Raw genomic sequence first — 22,791 nt, forward strand, 5'->3', positions numbered from 1 at the left:
CTTTTTTGCATGATTTTTTCCTCCCTTTGAAACATTCGTCTAAATTTTCCGCATTTTTCGAATCACGAATTCAAATTTTTATACTTAGTTGTCATGTTACTCTGTTTCATGATGTTGTCAAGGCTTTGAGCTCAACTTCGAGCTATTTTGCTAAGAAGAACCTACTTGTCCAACAACATGTTTACGCAGTTATTGTGAAGATTAGCCCTTTTGGGCTATGTCATGTTCTTGTGTAGAGCTTTTCTTGCTCTTGCCTACCTAACCCAAGAAGAGGCTGCTATCTTCTCTTAAGATTTTCATATTAATATAAATTTTGATTTCGCACAAAAAAAAAAGAGGCAACAAGATAATAAGGCCGGGGGCTCACACCACCTGCCTGCCCAAGCTCCAAAATTGGTGGGTAGGTGTGTTAATCTACTTGGCCCAATAAGAAAGATGGGCCTGGACTCTTACAATATAAAATCATGTCCGCTATATGAAGGTTGCCTACCGAGTGGGTGGCTGGAAAAGTTTACCCGTGCGTCGGGCTAAGCGGTGGTTGAACCTGTGCAGACTACTCTCACCCACCTTGGGCACATGGAGGCCTTTTGGCAAGGTTGAGGCATAAAAGGCAATCAGAGACCTATTTTGTACCTGACTGATGCAAACGGATTGCAGGGTCAGGTAAGGTCTGGCATGGGGGGGTAATGGAGAACGAGGCAATCGGATTTCAGTTTGAACATGTGCCCCAACTGCGGCGGCAGCATGCATGTGCCCGAGATGGAGATAAGTGGAGCCTTGAGGGATTGAAATCGGAAACCTCTCATGTGGGCGATGTACGTACAATCAAGCGTTGATGTTTGACCTTTGATGGCCACAAAAGAAGCAAGTAAACAGCAAAGTCATTCTCCCCATTCCCAACTTACTATTATTTCAGCTCCGAACCCGCATCCAAGATGATGACGATGGGCGTTGTTCACCGTCCATTCCTCCACCAATCCAATTGGCTTGCCGTCTCTCCACCTCCTTCCTTGACTTTGTCTCGCCCTCCAAAGCCTTTCCAGTTGCACCCTCATTTCAGCACCCCTCCAGTTTCCGCTTCCCTCACTCCATTGCCTTGTCATTTGCCCAAAGCATTAGTGAGTGCGTCTCTCGCCTCTAGAACCCTGTCTTGAAAATATTTCCTTTCTGAAATGAGCGCCCTCGTAAGTTTAATTCTAGACTCGTAACAGTTTACGCAATTAATGCGTCTATTGAGGAACAAATTCGTATGTGTTGTTACATTCATCTGGTTTCCTCCCGGTCGTCTTGTTAAGGCTCCTCTCATCAAGCATTGAGACAATTACAAAATAATAAATTCGTATTTGCGACTTTCAAACGCTTTCCTCTGCTGAGATAACGAACGAACTCAGTGTTTACGAATCTTTTGGAATGAAATCGTTGAGGACGGTTGTGGAATGGAGATAGTAATGGACACTGAGACTGAGATAGAGTATGTTTCAGGGTTAATAACAGTGTTATCAAAGAAAAAGTCTTTCTTGGATGTCCATATAGGCCAAATTACATGAGCTCTGACTTCTGCCTAGTAGCCTTTGCATGGATCACCCAAAAGTATGGCATTGGCATTCCATTTTGGAGGCTCCCTTGTGAGAACGTGAACAAATTTCCACAAATGGCCGGGGAACAGACAACAAATAAACGAAAGACATTTTCAACATTTGCATGACATATTCTTTTGATGACAAGCTCTTTGTCCCTTGTGATCTCAAGCTAGGGATGTGAATAATGACCAAGCATGGGAGAGTTCTTTCTTAGATAGAAAGTCCATATTGATCCCCACAAGTCACTGCACTTCTAAGTACAAGGTTTAGGATGACATAAGAGTAGAGGGCTGAGGGTAGGATTTCCACCTTGGTTCTTTATAGGTCTTACTTGGCTCCTATTAGTTGATGATAGCCTTTAAGATCTAAAGGCGGTGAGCATTTGAGTAGAAGCTTGGATATTTATGACTCCAGGACCATTTATCAAAGAGATTTTGCTACTGCAAAAACTAGTTCGCCCTGGAGGACTATTTCAACCCTATAAAGTATACACACCATTTCACCTGAACTTATCCATCCTATTGCTCTTGAGTCCACGTAGACCTCTTCCTCAGATCCCCATTCAGAAATCTAGACTTGACTACTGAAAAATGGACCATCCATGATGAGCAGCCAAAGCGATGGTTGTCCTTATGGTTGCCATGTGTGCTGTTGTGGCAAAGTTCTCATCGATAGGAGACCTTCTGCTTGAGTGTATCCCTTGTACTTATCCAAACTGCCATCAAATTTGTAGTTTGCCTTATACACCCGCTTGGTACCTGATACCTTCTGCTTGAGAGGTCTTTCCACAAAGTCCTAGTTGTGGTTCTTCAGAATAACTTGAATCTCTACCTCCATAGCAGCCCGCCATTTCGGTACATCTTTTATATCCTTATAAGACTCGCGCTTCTCAATCTAAGCCGCTATAGCAAAGTTTACAGTGGGGTCCTGCTGCACTCCACGGGATCTTCTCACCTCCGAACTTGTCTTTGGAAACTGTCACTTGGGTATCCTGCAAGGTCTTTAGATACGAGCGTGGAAGTCTTTTCTCATTTGCTGGAGTCTTCTGTTAGAAAACAAAGGTGGAGGCTAGAAAACAAAGGTGGAGGTTGCTTGCTAGAGCTTCAGTTTGCTGCGTAGTGATGCCTCACAAATATGCTTCGTGCTGCTCTAGTGGACAGCCAAGGGTAGCTTGATTCTTGATTCCTTTGATTCTGCAGTGTATTTCTCTACCCTTTAGATGATCTGCAGGTTGGACTGCTGCCTTTTACGTGGCCTTCTTTGTTTCTCCACACTGATGCGCAATCTCTGGCTCACCAATTGTAGATGGTGGCCTATGGCCAATTGTGAGGCACAGATGATGGATATAGATGACCATGGCTTGGGCCCTTTATATAGGGCTGGAGGGCCCTCAAAACCAACTGGCTAGTCTACAGACTAACTTGACCCTGTACTGCCACCGAATTGTTGTGCCTTGCTGCCACGTGGCACTGCTGCATGCTCCTGACCTGCCCCGACCTGTTTATCAGCTCCAACCTGCACCTGTTTGCTGCACAGGTCAGATCTGCTTGCAGCCCCCTCACTTGGCCCTGACAGCCCTTGTTGGTTGTCGTAGCAAGGTCTCCTCTGCTCCAAGCTGGTGCTGCCTCTGTCGCAGTGCCCTAACAGCTTTTCTTGCTGCCTGCCTCTGTCCACATGGCATTGCTCCTAGGCTTATGGTCTACCTGTTGGAGGTTGGCATCTCATAGTGCGAGAGGGCTGTATTGTGGTTGTGCCCGCCCGGAAAGCATAGGAATAACTTGGTCATGTAGAGGCCTGGGTAGGCTGGCTTTGCAGACTGGTAGGGCTGAGTTGGGAGCCCAAATGTACAAAAGGGGTAGGGGGCAGCTTAGATAAAGGGGGATTGAGGAGAGGAAGGGAGACAGAGGAAGGGAGAGAAGAAAGGAGAAGGGGTAGGAGAGAGAGAGAGAGAGAGAGAGAGATTGCCAAGAGAGAGGGTTGGCTGCAAGCAAAAGGAAGGAGGAGGGATAGTAAATAGATTAGATGTCACATCAAAAGTACACAATGAGTGGTGGATGGGGACTTATATAGTCCCTCCACATTGCCCACCTAAAGGGCCACTAAAGTAGCCCTTTCCTCCATTACAGCCATCCCTTTCCATAGAATTTCGCCCTCAAAATTACATGTACCGCTGCTACACAAGGGTGCCGGGACATCCAAGTGATGCTGATCAGCCTGGTAAAAGATAGGGGTACCCTTGGACAATTTTCTTTGGTTGTCATGACTGATCATCCTCTTACATGTACCGGCTGCTACGCAAGGCTGCTGGGACATCCAAGTGATGCTCATCAGCCGGGTAAAAGATAGGGGTACTCTTGGACAATACTCTCTGGCTGCCATGACTGTTCATCCCCTGGAAGCCCTTTCATCTCATGAGGTACTCAATGTATACCCTGTTGCGGAGTACTCGATCTCTGAAACCCACAATGCGCTCAGGAACATAGAGGATATGACCCTCCTTATCCATTGGTGGCAGCTCTGGAAGTATGTGCACATGTGGTTTCAGCAAAGACACATGAAACACATTGTGAATCTTGGAGGTGCTTGGTAGCTCCAATTGATATGCTACCTCCCCAATTTTGCGGATGATCTTGTAAGAGCCATAATACCGATAAGCAAGCTTTGTGTTGGTATTACCCCTCAATGAAGCATAACGATTTTTATGGAGACGTAGATGCACATAATCTCCTTCTTTGAAGACCACATATCTCCTGCATTCATCGGCATATTTCTTCTGCTTGGCTTGGGCATCCTACATTTGTTGTTAGCCAATTGCAGAAGGGCCTCCATCATTTCCAAGTCATCTCGTACTTGCTGATTTTTCAGATTTTTCATAGCAGTGTTGGCGATTGGGGAAGGCATCCCCACTTTACACCCATACATTGCCTCAAATGGGATCATGCCAATGGAGAGATGCTTGATATTGTTGTTGCAAAAAGTGCCGACCACTTATTTATTAAGTATTCCTACACCCATTTGTTCACCCTTTCTGACTGTCCATTAGTCTCAGGATGGTATGCAGTGCTAGGTATGAGTAAAGTACCCAATGCTGTAAATAATTCTTGCCAAAAGTGACCCATAATTTTTGCATTCCTGTCACTGACAATTTCTTGGGGAAAGCCATGGTGCTTAAACACATGATCAATGAACTGCCAAGCAACCTATGATGCTGAATGTCGGGTTTTAATGGGCATGAGATGGGCTTGTTTTGTCAATCTATCCACCATGACATAAATGCTGTCCCATCTCTTCTTTGTAGTAGAAGGCAAGCCTATGATGAAATCCATTGCTTTATGTTTCCATTTGCCCTCTGGAATGGTTAAGGGTTGCAATACACCAGCTGGTAGTTTGCCGTCCACTTTATTCTCTTGGCAAGGCAAGCATTCTGCACATACATGACCACATCTCGCCACATGCCTTACAAGAGGAAGCTCTGTCTAACCCTCTCATAATTGGTGACACCTATTTTTCCAGCCATAGGAGAGGAATGCATTTCTTGCAAGACCAGCTGATAACCACAACAACCCATTATGCAATTTAAAGTCAGGGTGACCTTTTTTTTCTAAAGAAGATTACTTCATTAAGTATGAATGAAAACCGCAAGAGCAAGCTCTAATGCAGGAGTACATCATGCCATAAAAAACCAGCTAAAAAAGAGCTAACAAAAATCCAAGGTGGAGGCTGAAAATGCCACCTCAACTCTGAAGGAGACTCAGAGAAGAAAGGAGATCCTCTCCAAACTCTGAAAAAGGTATCTCTCCTGGTTGTAGCTGCTCTGGAGGATCCTTGCATGCTCGCCCAGATGGCCATCAGTGTGTGTATAGTATTAGTCCATATACTGGCCATAGACTGGGAAGGGTGAACCTGGGAACCCTCCATCGCCTCCGTACATCTGGCCCTTCAAATATGCCAAGCTGCAATGCTAGCTAGAATCTCCCATGATGTGTCTATAGAGGCATGAGTAACTTTGAAAGGAGTGAAGGGAACATCCTGGAGAGAACATGACTCCACAGAGTGTTGTCGTATAATGAAGGCTGAATCTGAGTCATGTCCCTCGAAAAACACCTGAGGGCTAGTAAGAGATAACCATGCCATTGATCCCCAAGTCATGAAGAAGGGTGCTCTATGAAATACGCTAAATATCCTAGCAACACCCTTGCAGATCATCCTTGCCTGTCTGCACTCCCAAAGGCAATACTAAACTGACTCAACTGCTGCGTGGCATTGAGGACAAGTAGGGTCGGCCTCGAACTTGGATCTCCACAGGTTCACTACAATCCCTCCATGAATAGAAAGCCAACAGAAGAGAGTGATCTTTCTATTCCTAAGGGATTTCCAGAGCCTCCTCCAAAAGTTTTTATGCACCTCTGCAGAATTATGAAAACTATCCCAATGAGGAGCTTTGGAGGGCCTCCAACCCTCTACTGCTAAGCTGAAATCTCCTGGCATTTCTGACTGTGTAACGATAGAAGGGAATGCTCTTCTCTTGGTGTCCTCCATCAATCCATTCCCACTTCCCTGGGTCCCACTGCAAGAACCTAATGGGGAACCACCATATAACCAGAGTCTCCAAGACCCAAGTGCCAGGAGAATAGGGTAAGGATCAAGATACCACTGTGAGTCCGTGACCCACTCCATGTAACTTGCAATCCTAACAGGCTGGAAGGCAACCTCAAAAAGATGTCATTTGAAGATTTGAGAAGTCTGCCTCCCGACTGAACATCAAAGACAAGGGTCTCCTCATGTGCATCCCGCAAGGCAATAACCTGTAAAGGAATACCCATCCCCTTGAAAGATTCCAACCAAGTGGACTCTGTGATCGGCATATCATCTGTATCTATCCACTCTGCTGGTATGGCTGCCTCTATTTGCTGCATATCCTGACTGCACTCCCTCCGAGGTGGCCAACTGATAAGAGTCTCTGATCCTTTGGAAACTTCCTAAAAGCTTTCCAGGCACCAACTATGGAAGCAGGTCCCCTCTCCCATCTAGACCATTGCATACAATGTGACACTCCTAGTGATTTGCCATGCTCATCTAATATAGAGTCATTCCACATGACTGGCTGCCTGTCTACTTCTTCACTAGAGGAGGGTGGAACTCTCCGAAGATTACCTCTGAAGCTGCCCCAAGCTATCAGAATGGCAACCATGAGAGGGGAACATGGAGATCTAATATGGGCTGAAGTAAAGATCCATATCGAGCTGCCCATCCGATCTCCCCCCTAAGATGGTGTACAAAACTGAATGCCGTGTAAGAAAAAATCTTTCCAAGGCTCCTGTCCAGGCATCAATCCTCTCACTACAAACTTGCAGAGCAAGGCCATACACTGCAAGTTCGTATCAATAATATTGAGACCTTCTTCCCCTGTGGGGAGAATGAGGGTCTCCCAAGCCACCCAAGCTACAACATCTGAGGTGCCTCTAACCCACTCCACAGGAAGTGATAGGTCTCATGAGCTGATATATACAACCTCTAGATCTGCACCAACATGAGCAAACGAACCAGGTAGGAGCCAATAATACATGGTTCACAACCACTACTTGGATGCAAGGTCAAGTCTGGCAGAACTCCAAAAAATGAGTTCCTCTTGATGCTCTCCAACACGGGAGCAAACTGCTGTGCTGGAGAGATGCCCACAACAACCTGGCATCCTAGGTACCTGATGGAAACACCCCTTTGAATTCAAGTGAATCCTATGTCATTCCCCCAGTTTGGAGTGTTCTCATCACTAATCCAAAAGCCATTGGATTTGTTCCAATTAATATGAGCCTTTGTTGCAGTGCAAAACAAATCCAAGGCTGTCTTGAACGAGGTGAGTGTCTATGTTGTGGCATCCAAAAAAATAGCTGTGCCATCTACCAACTCACTATCCAAGAGCTCATCCTCCTACCTCAATGGAAGCCTCAGCCCTATAATATTAGCTTGAGCTCTGAGGTAATAGCTCATAGCTTCGGCCACAAATAAAAAGAGAGAGGGGGCTAAAGGGCATCCCTGACGGACTGATTTGGTAATCTGAAACTTGTCTCCCCCGACTCCACCAATAAGAACCTGGCTATGGGCTGATTTGTAGAGAGCTGACACCCCTTGATCCATGCATCTGTGAATTCAAAGCGAACGAATGTACCCTCTAGAAAGATCAGTCTACTCTGTAATAGGCTTTCTCAAAGTCCAGGAGTAGAATGACAAGCCTATGGCCATTATGCACGGCCTAGTCAGAAGCTTCCAGAATGAGAAGATGTTATTGAAGATGCTCCGGTCATGCACAAAGCCCGTCTGTGTATCATGTATAAGATCTGAAAGAAAGGGTTGCAACCGTAGGCTGATTGCTTTTGCTAAGATTTTGTACAAAGCACCCGACAAAGTGATCGGTCTCCATTGAGACACTAAATTCCTGCAACCCCCTTTTGGGATAAGATGAATAAGGCCCTCCGTAAGTGAGTTTTGCATTTCACTCGAGTCCCAAACACCTTGCAGGGTTGAGGTAATATGATCCCCAATCTGATCTTAAAATGAAATAAAAAAAGGGGAGGTAAGTCCATCTGAGCCAGAGCACTTGTTCTTGTGAAGGCCAGAGAGAGCAGTCCTGAACTCTATGTTGGTGAAGGGTGCATCAAGTGAGACTATCATATCTCCAGTCACCAACATAGATAAGTGCTGCCAAATAACAACTCGAGCATCTGTGTGTCAGGCTCTGTTGTAAGAAGGGAGGCATAGAAATCTGTGGCTACCTGCAAGACGGCATCTGGATGTGTCTGTAAAACTCCGTCTGAGTAAACAAGCTGTGAAATGCTCTTCGTACTATGTCTGGGGCCAAGACAGGTATGTGTATTCTCCTGTTCGACCAAGAGTACAGGAGTGACTGTGGCATAACATGAAAGGCATCATCCAACCAAGTGTCCCTGCCACTGTACTGAAAGAGAAAGGCATCCCAGGCTGCCCTCTCCAAAGAATGAATTCCACCCTGTCTGCCTCCCTTTTTGTCTGAAGGCAACTCAACCATGTTGAAGTCACGACCAATGATCCAAGAATCTGCAATGGGGGCCCAACAGAGTAACTCCTTCCAAAAGGAGATCCGCTCCCCTATGTTGTTGGGAGCATAAAGATTGAGAAGACCAATCTTACGCCCTCCAATCAAAATAATGATCCATTGAGCTCTAGAGGGGGAGATAATACCATGACCAGCAACCAAGGGGAGAATAGAAGGAGAGACCGAAATGCAAGTAAGAGGGGACAGGTTTCAGATTTCCAGATCAGTCCGCCAAGGATGTCCTCTTGCCCCTTTTCTTTTTCTGTTTGTGGCAGAAGCTATGAGTATCTACATTAGATCTCAAGCTGATATTAATGGGCTGAGGCTTCCTATCCGCCGGGAAGAAGAGCTCCTGGATAGTGAGTTGGCAGATGACACGACTGTTTTTTTGGATGCCCGGATTGGGGTATTGATTTTGGCTTCACTTGGGTGCAGAGAGGCGTATCCGTTAGATATTTGGGCTGCCAGGTTGGGGTGGGCATCTCTCCTTCACAACAGTTTGCTCCGGTGTTGGAGAGCATCAGAAGAAAGCTCCTTTTCTGGAGCTCAGCCAAACTTGACTTGGCTTCCAGGGTGGTGGTGGCTAACCAGGTTCTTCTAGCCATAGCTTGGTTTGTTTGCTCTTGTTGGTGCCACTCTAGGGATTGTATCACTCAGCTTAAAAGGCTTGTACAAAACTTTTTATGGAGTGGTCTAGATGGCACATCTGATGTTACAGCCAGGGTGGCTTGGGAGACCTTGATTCTTCCTACAAGAGAAGGGGGTTTGAATATCATCGACCCGGATCTATAGTGCAAAGCTTTACTCTGCAAGGTCGTTGTGAGAGGACTTATGCCAGGGCAAGAGCCTTGGAAGGATTTCTTTATCAGATGCATATAGTCTCGCACGCCCACTTCAAGAGAGGATTGGACGCACAGTACCGGATGGGTTTTCACCACAGCCCACCTCAGATCTCCCTCTTCCCCTCTTATGGTTGCTATCCTGAAAGCATGGGCCAGCTTCAGGATTACTCTTCGTAGGATTTTCCCATCCACCCGTGAAGAGATTGAAAGGCAGCCTATCATGTGGAATGACAGGATTTTGGATGAGCATGGTAGACCACTTAGAGCTTCTCCTTACATGCAGTGGCCAAGATGGGAGAGGGGCCCTGCATCTACTGTGGGAGCATGGAAAGCCTTCAGGAAGCTTCCTGCATTCAGGAAGCTTCCTGCAGACCGACAGGCCCTGATGGTTCTTAATCTCAGAGGGAGTGCAGGGAGAGTCCGACAGATTGATGCAGCCTTGCCCTTGAATTGGGTGGACACAGATGACATGCCTATTACTTGCTCCACCTGGATGGGGGCATTTTCCAGACTGGGAGTTCCTTTACAGGTGATTGCTTTTCATGACGCACATGTCAGGATAGTGGGCTTCATGGAGCATGGCTCTCTTTCACAGTGGTACTTGGATCCTGACCCGCTTCTCATCGCCTTGGGCTCATGGAGCCTGTGGCTCTATGGAGGTGTCCCAATCAAGTTTTTGCAGTGGGACCCTGGGGAATGGGAATGGATAGATGAAGGGCACCGAGAGAAGGGCATCCCCTTCTTTTGTTACATGGTTAGTAATGCCAGAAAATTCCAGCTCAGCTGTAGGGGTTGGAGGCCTACCAGAGCTCATCATTGGGAGAACTTTCAGATTTGGGCTGACTTGCAGAAAATTTTTTGGCAGAGGCTCTGGAAATCCCACCGGAATAGAAAAATCACTCTCTTCTTTTGGCTTTCTATTCATGGTGGGATAGCAGTAAACCATTGGAGATCCAGGTTCGGAGCTGACCTTCTTGCCCTCATTGCCTTTCTGCTTTGGAGACAATACAGCACTGCCTTTGGGATTGCAGACAGGCGAGAATCATATGGAAAGACTTTTCAGCACTTTTGTTCGCCTACCTTTCTCTATGACCTGGGAATCAGTGGCTTGGCTTACTCTTTCAGGGCCCCAGGTCTTTTTTGAGAGACTTGACTCCTCTTTGGTGTTGGGATATCTCAAGGTGTATGCCTCAGGCACACCTTATGTTTCTATGTGTGAGTGCTAGAGGCACAGTTAGGTGCCCACAAGCACAGTTAGGTGGTGGAAAAGCCACATAGGATGATTGAGTGAATCTAGGAGTAGATTGAGGAGATGATTGTGGAGCTTTGAGGTCATCAGTGATGTCAGTGACCTTGTATGAGGTGCCTACTTAAGGACCTCTTTCTTCTTCATTCTATAAGCAAGTATTCTGAGTTTGTGTCCACTCTACTCTTTCTTTTCAGTATTCCAACATGGTATCAGAGCCCTTTGATCCCCCTTGAGCCCATTTTTGCCACATCATCATCTTCTTCTTCATCTTCTTCTTCCCTATCTTCCTCCTTCTTCCCAAAATCTTAGAGAGCTTGGTTCTCCATCTACAAACAGCCATTGCCCAAACCCTTTGAGCTGGAAACTCCTCTAGTATGGACGAACTTCCACCTGCAAGCAATTGAAGAAAAAACGTCTGTGGTGGCTGCCATTCTCCAAACAGCGAATTTCTTCTGTTGCTCAATACTCCCTGCATACTCCGCCATTGCCTGAGCCCTCTTAGGAGTAGATGGGCGACCTCAAGACGAAGATTTTGAGCCATTTTTCAGGTCATTTGGTTCAGTAACGAGGGAGAAATCGTCAAAACTCAGTTTCAGCCTGTAGCAACTCTCCCGGGCAAAAGTGCGCACCATTTCGTCCAACCTCTGTGCTGGACCTTCTCTGGTATATGAGCTTTCTTTTGCTTCAGAAAGCCCTCTTTTCCTTGCTTTGAAGAGTGAGCTACAAGCCCTCCAAGTTCAGCTTTTCAGTTTTGACAGTTTTGGACAAGTTTTTGAAGATGATGCTACATAAAATGCTACTCTAGCATTTCTGGTTTTTTGAAGCTTTCAATAACTTCAGTACAAGTGTGGATTCAGTTTTGTTTTGACTTGCTAGACCTGGTTTTGATTGGAAAATGTTTATTTCATCCACTTCTATGAAGCATGCAAGAAGAAGCATCATTGTTTGAAATCTAGTCACTACTATTTGCTACATTAAGTGCTCATATTTTGGAAGTCTTTCAGTTATTTTTGCCTTGCAAGAGAGATAGACACTGCCCAATATCTGGGTTAGACCCTCTCATGGCTACCATATATAATCTTGAGAAGTTCAATGGAAAGGGGTTCCATACATGGCAAATGAAGGTAAAATTTGCATTGATGCGGGAGAACTTATGGGGACTTGTCAAATCTACTCCTACCGCTTCTTCTACGGCCTCAAATGCTGGAGAATCTTCAGCTCCGACACGACCGGCAAGGGATCCAGCAAGAGAAGAAAAAGCATATGGTATAATTGCTTTAGCTTTGGGTGATGATTACATACATCATATATCTGACTTGGAGTCTCCATCGGAAGCATGGCAGAAGCTAGATTTGATTTTTGGTGCAAGCTCTCATATTTCTAAACTATCACTTAAAATCTCTTTCTTTGAATTAAAGATGGCAAGTGATACTACTTTAGCTGCCCATGTCAACTATATGCGGAGTCTTATGACTCAGTTAGCTTCTATCAACTCTCCTATCACCTCTGATGATGCTATGGCAGTACTACTTAAGAGTATGCCTGAAAGCTTTGATCACATTGTAAGCACTTTGAAGAATCTTCCCAATCCAAACCTTGAAGGCATTATCTCAGCTCTCCAAGAAGAAGAAAGACACATGGAGTTAAGGAAAGGCAATGACACTGCTTATGTTATGAAATTCCAGAAGGGCAAGTATTCTCCTTGCAATCACTGTGGAAAGACAAATCACCTTTCAAAGGACTGCTTCAAAGTTAATCCATGCAAGCACTGTGGCAAAAACAACCATAGTGAGAAGTTCTGCAGAGCCAAAGCAAAGACAGAAAATGCAAATCTACTTACAGTTAATGAGCCTCCACAAGATGAGGCATCCTTTGAAGATTATGCATTTTAAATTATCTCTATGTATGCTCCAGATCACTCTTTTTATGTCAAGGTACTCAGCCTGGATAGTCCTCCAAAATGAATGCAAATAAACTATTGTGTTTTGTGTGTTTTGTAAACACCTCTGGTCACCTTATGATGTAGGCCATGTGTATGTTTTGTTCCATGGTACCTCTTGCAGACATTGTGTGCATGTACATGCAAGGGAGATAACCATTGGAAGGTCTGTTTGTATCCCTTTCTGTTTACCTTACACCCAAGGGAACCCTTGCTAGCATGAGAACCTAGCCATAGATTTATCCTTGACCACCATGAGATGGCATGAGAAACTATGAGACTAGATGTATCCTTGACATAGCCTGAGGCATTTCCTTGAGGGGGGGTTTGTTGGGATATCTCAAGGTGTATGCCTCAGGCACACCTTATGTTTCTATGTGTGAGTGCTAGAGGCACAGTTAGGTGCCCACAAGCACAGTTAGGTGGTGGAAAAGCCACATAGGATGATTGAGTGAATCTAGGAGTAGATTGAGGAGATGATTGTGGAGCTTTGAGGTCATCAGTGATGTCAGTGACCTTGTATGAGGTGCCTACTTAAGGACCTCTTTCTTCTTCATTCTATAAGCAAGTATTCTGAGTTTGTGTCCACTCTACTCTTTCTTTTCAGTATTCCAACATTTGGCTCTTCACATCCGACGACACCTTGTGAAGTCATGCTCTCTAGAGGATGTTCCGGCCACTCTCTTCAGGGCTGCTCATTTCTCGGTCGACTCTCCATGGGAGGTCTTAGCTAGCATTGCAGCATGGCACATTTGGAGAGCCAGATGCACTGAGGCTTTGGAGGGTTCTCAGGCTCACCCTTCTCAGATCTTGGCCAGTACTTGGACAGATACAGTACACACTCTGATGGCCAGTTGGGCGACCATGCAGGGATCATCTCGAGCAGTCTCCTCCAGGAGAGTTACTTTTCTCAGAGATTGGAGAGACTCTCCCTTCTTTGCGAGACTTCTATAGGGTTGAGTTGGCATTTTCAGCCTCAGCCTTGGTTTCTTTCTACCTCATTCCTCTAAGGTGTTTTTTATTACATGCTTAGCATGTTGATTTTTTGCACAGAGTTTCTTTCTTACTTAATAGAAGTCTCTTTTAGAAAAAAAAAAATGTTTTGACCTTGATTTTGATCCCTTACAAGTAGTGATGCCACTTTTGGAAGGCATGCAGGATGGCCAACATTTCCTGATCATAAACACGGTAGTTGAGCTCTTTGGCTTGAAATTTTATGCTTTCATAAGCTATTACACCATGCTCTTGTCGCAAAACAGCCCCCAAGCCTTTGCCACTAGCATCTGCCTCCACAATGAATGGCCGTGAGAAGTCGTGGCATACCAACACAAGTCTTGAAAACTGAGTTTTGCTTCTTTTGACCATAGAAAGGCATTCTCCTTCAAAAGGTTAGTAAGAGGAGCTGCCCTCTTGGCAAATTTTTGAATAGATCTCCTATAGAAGGAAGCAACAAGCATGGTTGTAAGACACATTAAGACACGATATGCTAGATACGCTTCAAACACGAGTGTCTAAAGTGTCTTAAAAATAAGACACGTAAGACTCGTCATTGTAATAATAAATATTTAATTAATATATGTATAAGTATACAAGTGTACAACTTGCTAGCACAGCTAGCTCTGCTAGATTCTAGAAGTACAATAAGCTACACTTAAACAATGCAAGAAGTAGCAATGCACTTGTACAATGTACTCAAGACTTAAAAGTTAAAGTCAAGACTCACGACTGAAGAGCTTGCAAGTATGACTCACAACTTTAAAGGTTTAAATTGGCAATTGAATCTTGATATTCAAAAATCCAGTTAAACAACTTAACAAGAGCCTAGAGGGCTACATAGATTATATACCAATATAATTGAAAGGAAACTTTCTACTCCCAAGAGTCAAATCTCTTAAGATTCATCCTAATCCGAATCTATGATGTCACTACCATTGCTGGATCCAAAGTCACCATCAATGATAGCATGGTTAAGTCAAACTCAATGTTTGTTGTTACACCCCACCCACATTAAAAAAAAAAAGGAGCATCTAAAGGTGTCTTAAGATAAGACATGTGTCTTTAGTGTGAGGCGGAAGGAGGCGGGAGCTCAGGAGCAGCTATAGTTCAGACTCTGCTTTCCATTTTTCTTGTTCTTAAGAACTGTGTATCATTATGAGATGAACTTATTGTCTTATCATCAATTCTGAGCTCTTTCACATTGTACTTAAATGGAATCAATTATGAGCTGTTGGACCATACTAGATCCCTTTTGAGCAAACATGTATAGACTCTTGTGCTCTCAAGTTTGTACATGAAAAGTCCACAGAGGGTAAAGAAGTGTTCTCTCTCTCTCTCTCTCTCTCTCTCTCTCTCTCTCTCTTTGTAAAACAACCTTTCATTAAGAAGAAAGTACATTCATAGCTGTTCCAAAGTGAGATAGCTACTACTCATAAACTAGAGGAAGATGAGAAAAAACTAAGGAAAATGTACATTCAAAGCTGCGCCAAAGAGGAGCAACTTCTACTTCGAACTAAAAACTGTGAAAGAAAGCTTCTAATTGGGGTGGAGAAAGATCTCCTTGTGCATGTGCATCTTGAAGGGATCGGTGTAGGAAGGATCGGAAAAAACCATAAAGATCCACAGAGAAAAACACGCATGCACGCACACACGCACGCACACGCACACGCACATGCACGCGCACGCACACGCACACACCCGCACGCAAACGCATGCGCGCACGCGCACACACACGTGTGCATCATCCTTACCTCCCAAGAGGCCAAATTTTGGTCATGCACGCACACAAAGAGAGAGAGAGAGAGAGAGAGAGAGAGAGAGAGAGAGAGAGAGGTCTAATGGGGTCTTGTTCTAGGTTAATTGCCGAGATTATCTTTCCAAGGAGCTGTTTAATGGGAACTACCAAAGCTACCTTGTTTCTTTGGCACCCATTGCCATAGCTATTGGGGTATCACATAAACTTTGCATTGGTTTGGAAGGAGAAATTCAAGTGGCTGTGTTTCGCTCACTCTCTCAAATGATAGTCTTGGGATTCGTGCTCGAGTTCATATTTGAAGAGCACCTGCTATGGACTGCCCTTGGGATCATTGTTATGGTACGTAAAGAACCAATTGGATTTTTTGTTATGGTATGTAATGAACCAATTGCATTTTTTGGCAATCTTTATTGAGATGCTATTGCTATTGGAACAAGAGAATGAAATTATTATTGGAATGATGGAAATATATTTAGTATACATAGTTTCAAAAGTACATTGCAAGTTTCTTTAGCTCTTCTGTATGCCAAAAGTAGTCTATTTTTGTTTTCAAAGGCCCATACATTTATGGAAATTCTAATGAGTGGTCTATGTAAACCTTTATTGCATAGTCTAGAGTTGAATGGAATGCTATTATCATAAGACTTAGACTGACAATTTCTACAAAGAATGCTAGCCAGCAATCAGGAGAGCAATTTGAAACCAAGGTGGCTTATTGTAGTGCTTTTTCGAACATACCACTCGATGAAGGACACTAAGTTGGATGATGTAATTTCAATGAAATATATGTCCAGTGGTGGGGACTTGGATGCTTCCCTAAGTGTTACAAGTGGTCATGGGCGAATTGTGCCAAGATATATTGTTCAACAGGCGAGACAAGCAAGACAGTGCAAGACAAGAGGAGACAAATCTATGGCTAGAGTGCTATGCATAGAACCAAGAAACATCAATGGTTTGCTCATGGCGAGGGAGTATGCCCAAAACACTTATACATGTAGAGCTCTAGGGGATACTTGTTGAGCTCTTGTTTTCTAGTCTCACCTCCTTTAGAGTTATGAAGTCTCCTTCCTAGCTTCCTTTCTCTCCCTCCGGTTTATTGTTGCTTTGTGGATTTTCGCAAGGAATTTGACACGGTTCCGAGAGCCCGCCTCATACGACGCCTACTGGACTTGGGTTATGACCAGGAGATCATTTGGGCTGTCATGGCACTTTACGAGAGAGTTTCAGGCAGAGTTCGTGCAGGATCTGGATGGACAGATGAGATCATGAGCATCATCGGGGTCAAACAAGGGTGTCCTTTGTCGCCTACCTTGTTTGGCCTCTACATTGACAAGCTTGAGACAGTGATGCAGACACAAGGGGGTGTAGGTTGCCCTCTTGCGAGCATGCTGATCCAGATATTGCTCTACGCAGATGACATGGCTCTCTTGTCTTCCTCGACAGAGGGGCTCTAGAGACACCTAGATGCACTACAGTCCTTTTGTGAGTCTCATGATTTGAAGGTCAACCTGGGTAAAACCAAGGTCATGATCTTCAATACATCTCGAGCCATCATGCATCAGGAGCAGTTCACATTTGAGGGATCACCTGTTGAGATAGTTTCATCATACACTTATCTTGGGGTTATCCTTTTCGGACCCAGCTTCATTATGAGACCCGCGATGTAGGCACGCTTGAGCAAAGGGTATGCTTCATTGGCCAAACTAGAGAGGCAGTGCTTCCGCTCGCACTTTCAGGATCCACGCACCAAGGGTTTGCTTTTTGACTCCTTGGTTCGCCTAGCGGGGATGTACAACAGCCCTTGTTGGGGGCCGGACTTGTCGGATACAGAGTGGGCCTGTGTGGAGCGGCTACAGGTTCTCATGTTATCACGGATGATTCGTGGTAAGCCATCCGTTCCTCATCAGATCATTCAGGCTGAGTTTGGGTCACCCCCTTTATAGCTAGATGCTGCATCTCAGGTCATCACGTACCTGTACCGAGTTAGGGAATATGGGGATTACACCTCGAGGCGTAGCAGGCTACCATGGATAGCTCTATCCTCTTCTATGGCACTTGCAACAGGAGGAGACCAGAGGTGCTGGTATGCACGTATAGAGAGATGGTTTGAGCGACTGGGGCTTCACATGGATAGACTACATGATACAGTCACTAACTAGTCTCTCGTTCTTTCTATCGATTCACAGACGAAATTCACAGGCGTAGGCATCGTATTTTTCCTCCCAGCCTCTCTTGTGGATTCCATGCACACCAAAGATACGTAATTTTTCATTCCTTCATGTATATCCACAAGCCCACAACTCCCTAGATGGTTCCCTCCTACCACATGTCATCATTTTAGACCTTTAGCTTGGTATACCATTTACCCCTCTCTTGGGGCACAATTAAACCATTTGCCCCTTGGCATTCTTACACATTTAGGTGCACCTAGGCCTGAGCACTCAGAACCACCTAGTCGATGCCAATACACCCTCACCTAGGACCTTGGCAGTTACTTCCCTTGACCATTTAATTTACGCACATGAAATATTACAAAAGTCGGTCATCTAAGAGAAAATGCCCACCGATCTTTCCGAGGTCATGCTATCTCGGCTAGAGCATAACATTCCTTCCCTCTTCAAGCATCAACGTCCTCAATGATGAAATCTGGGAACACTCTCCGTAATTGGTATACGGATTCCCAGGTAGCTTCTGATAGAGGTAGACCATGCCATGCAACCAACACCGTGGGTATCTTCCGATTGCGCACTTGCATTGTTCCTCGGTCCAGGATTCTTGTTGGTTTGCGTCTTACATTCTCATCTATCTCTTGAAACAAAACAACACTTTTGATTAGTGAGTCACCAGTATGCAAAAATTTCTTTAAACGAGAGACATGAAACACTGGGTGCACCTTACACCCTTGTGGTAATTCTAATTTATAGGCTACCTTGCCTTTTCTTTTTAGAATTAACCATGGCCCACAATATTGAGGTGATAACTTAGTACACTCTCCTGCAGTCAAAGACTTAGAGTGCGAAGGAACTCTGAGAAAAACCTTTTCTCCTTTCTTAAATTCTCTAGCGGATCAGTTTTCATCCGCATACGCCTTAGCTCTATCCATAGCTTGGCGGATGTTAGCTCTCGCAAGTGCTAGCATCTCCCGCATCTGAACCACAAAGTTCGCGGCACTAGGCACTTTCTGAGGTATTCCAACTATAGTTGGATTTGCTGGCCTATAACCATAGTTCAACGCAAACGGACTGAACCCTGTAGAGGAATGTTTTCTATCATTGTAGGCAAACTCTAACAATGGCAACCACTTGTCCCATGTATGTTGCCTCAATGACACATATGCTCTCAGCATATCTTCTAAAGTCTGGTTGACTTTCTCCGTTTGACCATCCGTTTTTGGATGATCCCCACTACTCATTCCCAACTCAGTCCTTAGTGTCTCAAATACCACAGTCCAAAATGACCGGTAAATTTGACATCTCTGTCTGACACTATGGATTTGGATAATCCATGCAGACAAAATATATGTCTAATAAACAAATCCGCCACTTGCGGGGCACTAACAGATTCTCTAGTTGGAATGAAGTGAGCCATCTTGGTAAGACGATCAACCACCACAAGGATAGAATCATATCCACCTTGTGTCGTAGGGAGACCTACAATAAAGTCCATGGAAATGCTCTCCCACTTACTTAGTGGTATCTCCAAGGGCTGTAAAAGTCCGGGTGGCTTCACCCGCTCTGCCTTACTTACCTGACACGAAAAACAACGTGTCACATATTCATGAATATGCTTTTTCATCTTTGGCCAAAAGAAATCTTGCTTCACGAGATCATATGTCTTCTCGACTCCTGGATGTCCCGCACATGGGCTATCATGGCATTGTCGAATGACTCTCTGCCTGAGATCATTCTGATTAGGTACTACTACCATCCCTTATGGCATATCTTGCATAAGTTTGGCCTTTTCTGGATGCCACATCCTTTTCCCCAGGTTTTAACACATGAGCCTTAGGCTTTCCGTGTCACATTCAGATATTATCATATTGGCCATGCGACGGTCTTTGTTTAGTAGACAATCTTTCCACTGATGTCGCTGAAGGTAGCCGAAGCACAATCCTTCTTTTCTAGCTTTTTCTTTTTGCTCAGGGGTCAACGAGGACTTTGACCAAGTCTGGGCTGCCATTGGAGTTACTTTTCTTTTCACTCCAACGGTGGTACTTGTCTTTGCTTGTCCCTCAACCGGCTTCACTTGCTTGGTTTGGCCACTTGGCTGCGAGACACTTGTCTTTGAAGTCCATTTTCTGTTAAATCCCCCTTTTCTCGGGTACTCATGCTGAGTCCCTGCTTGCACAAACCCACTAGGTCTGCCTCTGGCATCCTCATAGTTCAGGGCTACTGCAATAGATTCATCTAATGTAGTCACATATTTAGCCCGAACTTCCATTTTAATCTTGTCGTTCAGTCCATAGATATAGTCTTTCAACTGAACCAACATAGGGAGAGGGTCTGTTATTTTCATAACACATTCCCTGAACTTGTCAGTGTACTCTGCCACCGACAAATTCCTCTGGCGAAGGTTTTCTGTAAGCATCCCAAGCTCGGGACTCTTCGTCAGGTGGAAGAAAGTGTTTCGTAAATTCAGCCTTAAACCCTTCCCAGGTGGTAGGGGCAACCTGATCTTTCTGTTGCTTTATCCACCACCTATCCGCTGCCTCAATAAACAGGTGAGTGGTCTCGCGGATTTTCTTTAGATCAGATCTGATTTCACAAATGGCGAAGGCTTCTTCCCACTCGTGTAACCAAACCTCGATCACATCAGAACTGCGTTCGGTCATCCGACCAGCGTACTTTTTCGGTCTATAATTAGCAATATTAGGTACCTTGACCTTCGCACGTTCTGGTGAATGTATACTGGGCTCTGGCTCTGCTGGAGCTTTGCCCTTTTCATTCGTAGATGGTCTAGCCGACAAGGCTTGCACCATTTCTCTAATTTCATTTTGACCAGCGTTCACTTGAAGCTGCTGGTTCATGATCTGCTGTAAGGCATCTTCTAGTACAGAAATCCTACCCACCAGAGTAGGTGTTGTGTGATGGGACACTTGTTGCGTAGATCGTGCTCTAGATTCACCAGGATTTACGCTGGAATCTTGTCCCTCTGCCTCCATTGTTTCAAAAGGGAAAATAGATTTATTATTTTTTCACTTTAAATTCCCCTTTGCTGTACAGGAATAATAAACTGCAAATTGAAAATTTGAATAGAAGGAAAAAGAACTGCTCCCTGGAAGCTCCACGTAATTCGAGTTTGGACGCCCTTCTTTCTCAGACGTAGTCCCACTCAGATTTGAATTGCAAAGAACACTTAAAGTAACAGCTCAGAAGTATGGATATCGCAATCAGCGCACGGAACCTTGGAGAGAATTGGCTTCATATCTGTTCTGCAAGTAATCGTATCCCAAGAACCTCATCAGATATATGTTTCTCCAGCTAGAGCTGTGCACGTAACCGTACCCACGCTCACGGGCTATTTGCGTGACCACAACTGCTAGATAGCCCGTCGACCGAACCAAATCCGCTCAATTTCATGGAGTCAATGAGCCATCCATATAGTCATGACGCTGCAATCAACACCGAGCGGTGGCTCTTCAAACGCAAGCCCGCATGATAGATCCACCTAAAACAGCCAAGAGGTTGTCGTCGCCAAGAGCTCGTCAGAGCCCGTCAATGTCCATCGCCAGCCTGCTGATTGCACAGGTGTTTCACCCAGCACCGCTTATCGCGTCGAAGGGCCTGCCCGTAACTTCAGTCTCACGCACCACCGTTCTTTGGCTCTAAGCTAACCGTAAACCAACGGGTTCACGTAGACAGCTCGTCATCCACGCTACCTCTGTGCTCTCTTCATACACAATCCCCTCGTTCAGCCTGCATGCTCTGATACCAAATGATACAGTCACTAACTAATCTCTCGTTCTTTCTGTCGATTCACAGACGAAATTCACAGGCGTAGGCATCGTATTTTTCCTCCCAGTCTCTCTTGTGGATTCCATGCACACCAAAGATACGTAATTTTTCATTCCTTCATGTATATCCACAAGCCCACAACTCCCTAGATGGTTCTCTCCTGCCACATGTCATCATTTTGGACCTTTAGCTTGGTACACCATTTACCCCTCTCTTGGGGCACAATTAAACCATTTGCCCCTTGGCATTCTTATACATTTAGGTGCACCTAGGCCTGAGCACTCAGAACCAATCAGATCTGGTCTAAAGAAAATCCGCGAGACCACTCACCTGTTTATTGAGGCAGTGGATAGGTGGTGGATAAAACAACAGAAAGATCAGGTTGCCCCTACCACCTAGGAAGGGTTTAAGGCTGAATTTAAGAAACACTTTCTTCCACCTGACGAAGATTCCTGAGCTTGGGATGCTTACAGAAGCCTTCGCCAGAGGAATTTGTCGGTGGCAAAGTACACTGACAAGTTCAGGGAATCTGTTATGAAAATAACAGACCCTCTCCCTATGTCAGTTCAGTTGAAAGACTATATCTATGGACTGAACGACATGATTAAAATGGAAGTTCGGGCTAAATATGTGACTACATTAGATGAATCTATTGTAGTAGCCCTAAACTATGAGGATGCCAGAGGCAGACCTAGTGGGTTTGTGTAGGCAGGGACTCAGCATGAGTACCCGAGAAAAGGGAGATTTCAGAGGAAATGGACTTCAAAGGCAAGTGTCTCGCAGCCAAGTGGCCAAACCAAGCAGGTGAAGCCGGTTGAGGGACAAGCAAAGACAATTACCACCGTTGGGGTGAAAAGAAAAGTAACTCCAATGGCAGCCCGGGCTTGGTTAAAGTCCTCGTTGACCCCTGAGCAAAAAGAAAAAGCTAGAAAAGAAGGATTGTGCTTCGGCTGCCTTCAGCAACATCAGTGGAAAGATTGTCCACTAAACAAAGACTGTCGCACGGCCAACATGATAATATCTGAATGCAACGCGGAAATGCAGGAGAGTCCCAATGCGGAACATATGCAGATGCAACTGGCGGGACCTTCTCAGAGGTTAGTACCTGTGTTGTTAAGTGTGTGTGTTACTAAGTTAGTAAGCGATGCACTCGATAACATCCTTTCAAAGCCCGCAGCAATGGGGTATATGGTTTTCGATGAGCCCGAGTTGATTAAAATGAAAGGGCAAGTAGCCAATCATGATGTGATTGTATTGTTTGACTCAGCGTCAACGCCCAATGTAATTAACTCGAAGCTTATTAAGAGGCTCAAGTTGAAAACTAGTCCGTCTAATTATGCTTATACGGTCAGGATGGCAGACGGAAGTTCAATTGAAGTATGGGACCAGAGGGTTACCCAGTTGGA

At 44.9% G+C, this 22,791-nt stretch overlaps 1 protein-coding gene across 3 annotated transcripts in view; it reads left to right on the forward strand.

Moving 5' to 3' along the window:
* The first annotated feature begins 886 nt into the window (after positions 1-886).
* The window catches only part of LOC147904338 (UPF0014 membrane protein STAR2-like), a 44,589-nt gene continuing 22,684 nt past the window's right edge, over positions 887-22,791 (forward strand). Inside the window, exons 1-2 of one of the 3 annotated variants that reach the window (XM_087395297.1) lie at positions 887-1,184; positions 15,531-15,770. In XM_087395297.1, the coding sequence (XP_087251423.1) occupies positions 1,173-1,184; positions 15,531-15,770 (252 nt within the window). In that variant the 5' untranslated portion in view covers positions 887-1,172. The remainder of the gene's footprint in view (positions 1,185-15,530; positions 15,771-22,791) is intronic. The other 2 variants (XM_087395292.1, XM_087395301.1) reach the window with 2 other exon arrangements.

This window comes from Dipteris shenzhenensis, chromosome 2 (assembly GCF_047967505.1).
Source record: "Dipteris shenzhenensis isolate YYH24624 ecotype China chromosome 2, Dip_SZ_1.0, whole genome shotgun sequence".
In the NCBI taxonomy this organism is placed as follows: domain Eukaryota; kingdom Viridiplantae; phylum Streptophyta; class Polypodiopsida; order Gleicheniales; family Dipteridaceae; genus Dipteris; species Dipteris shenzhenensis.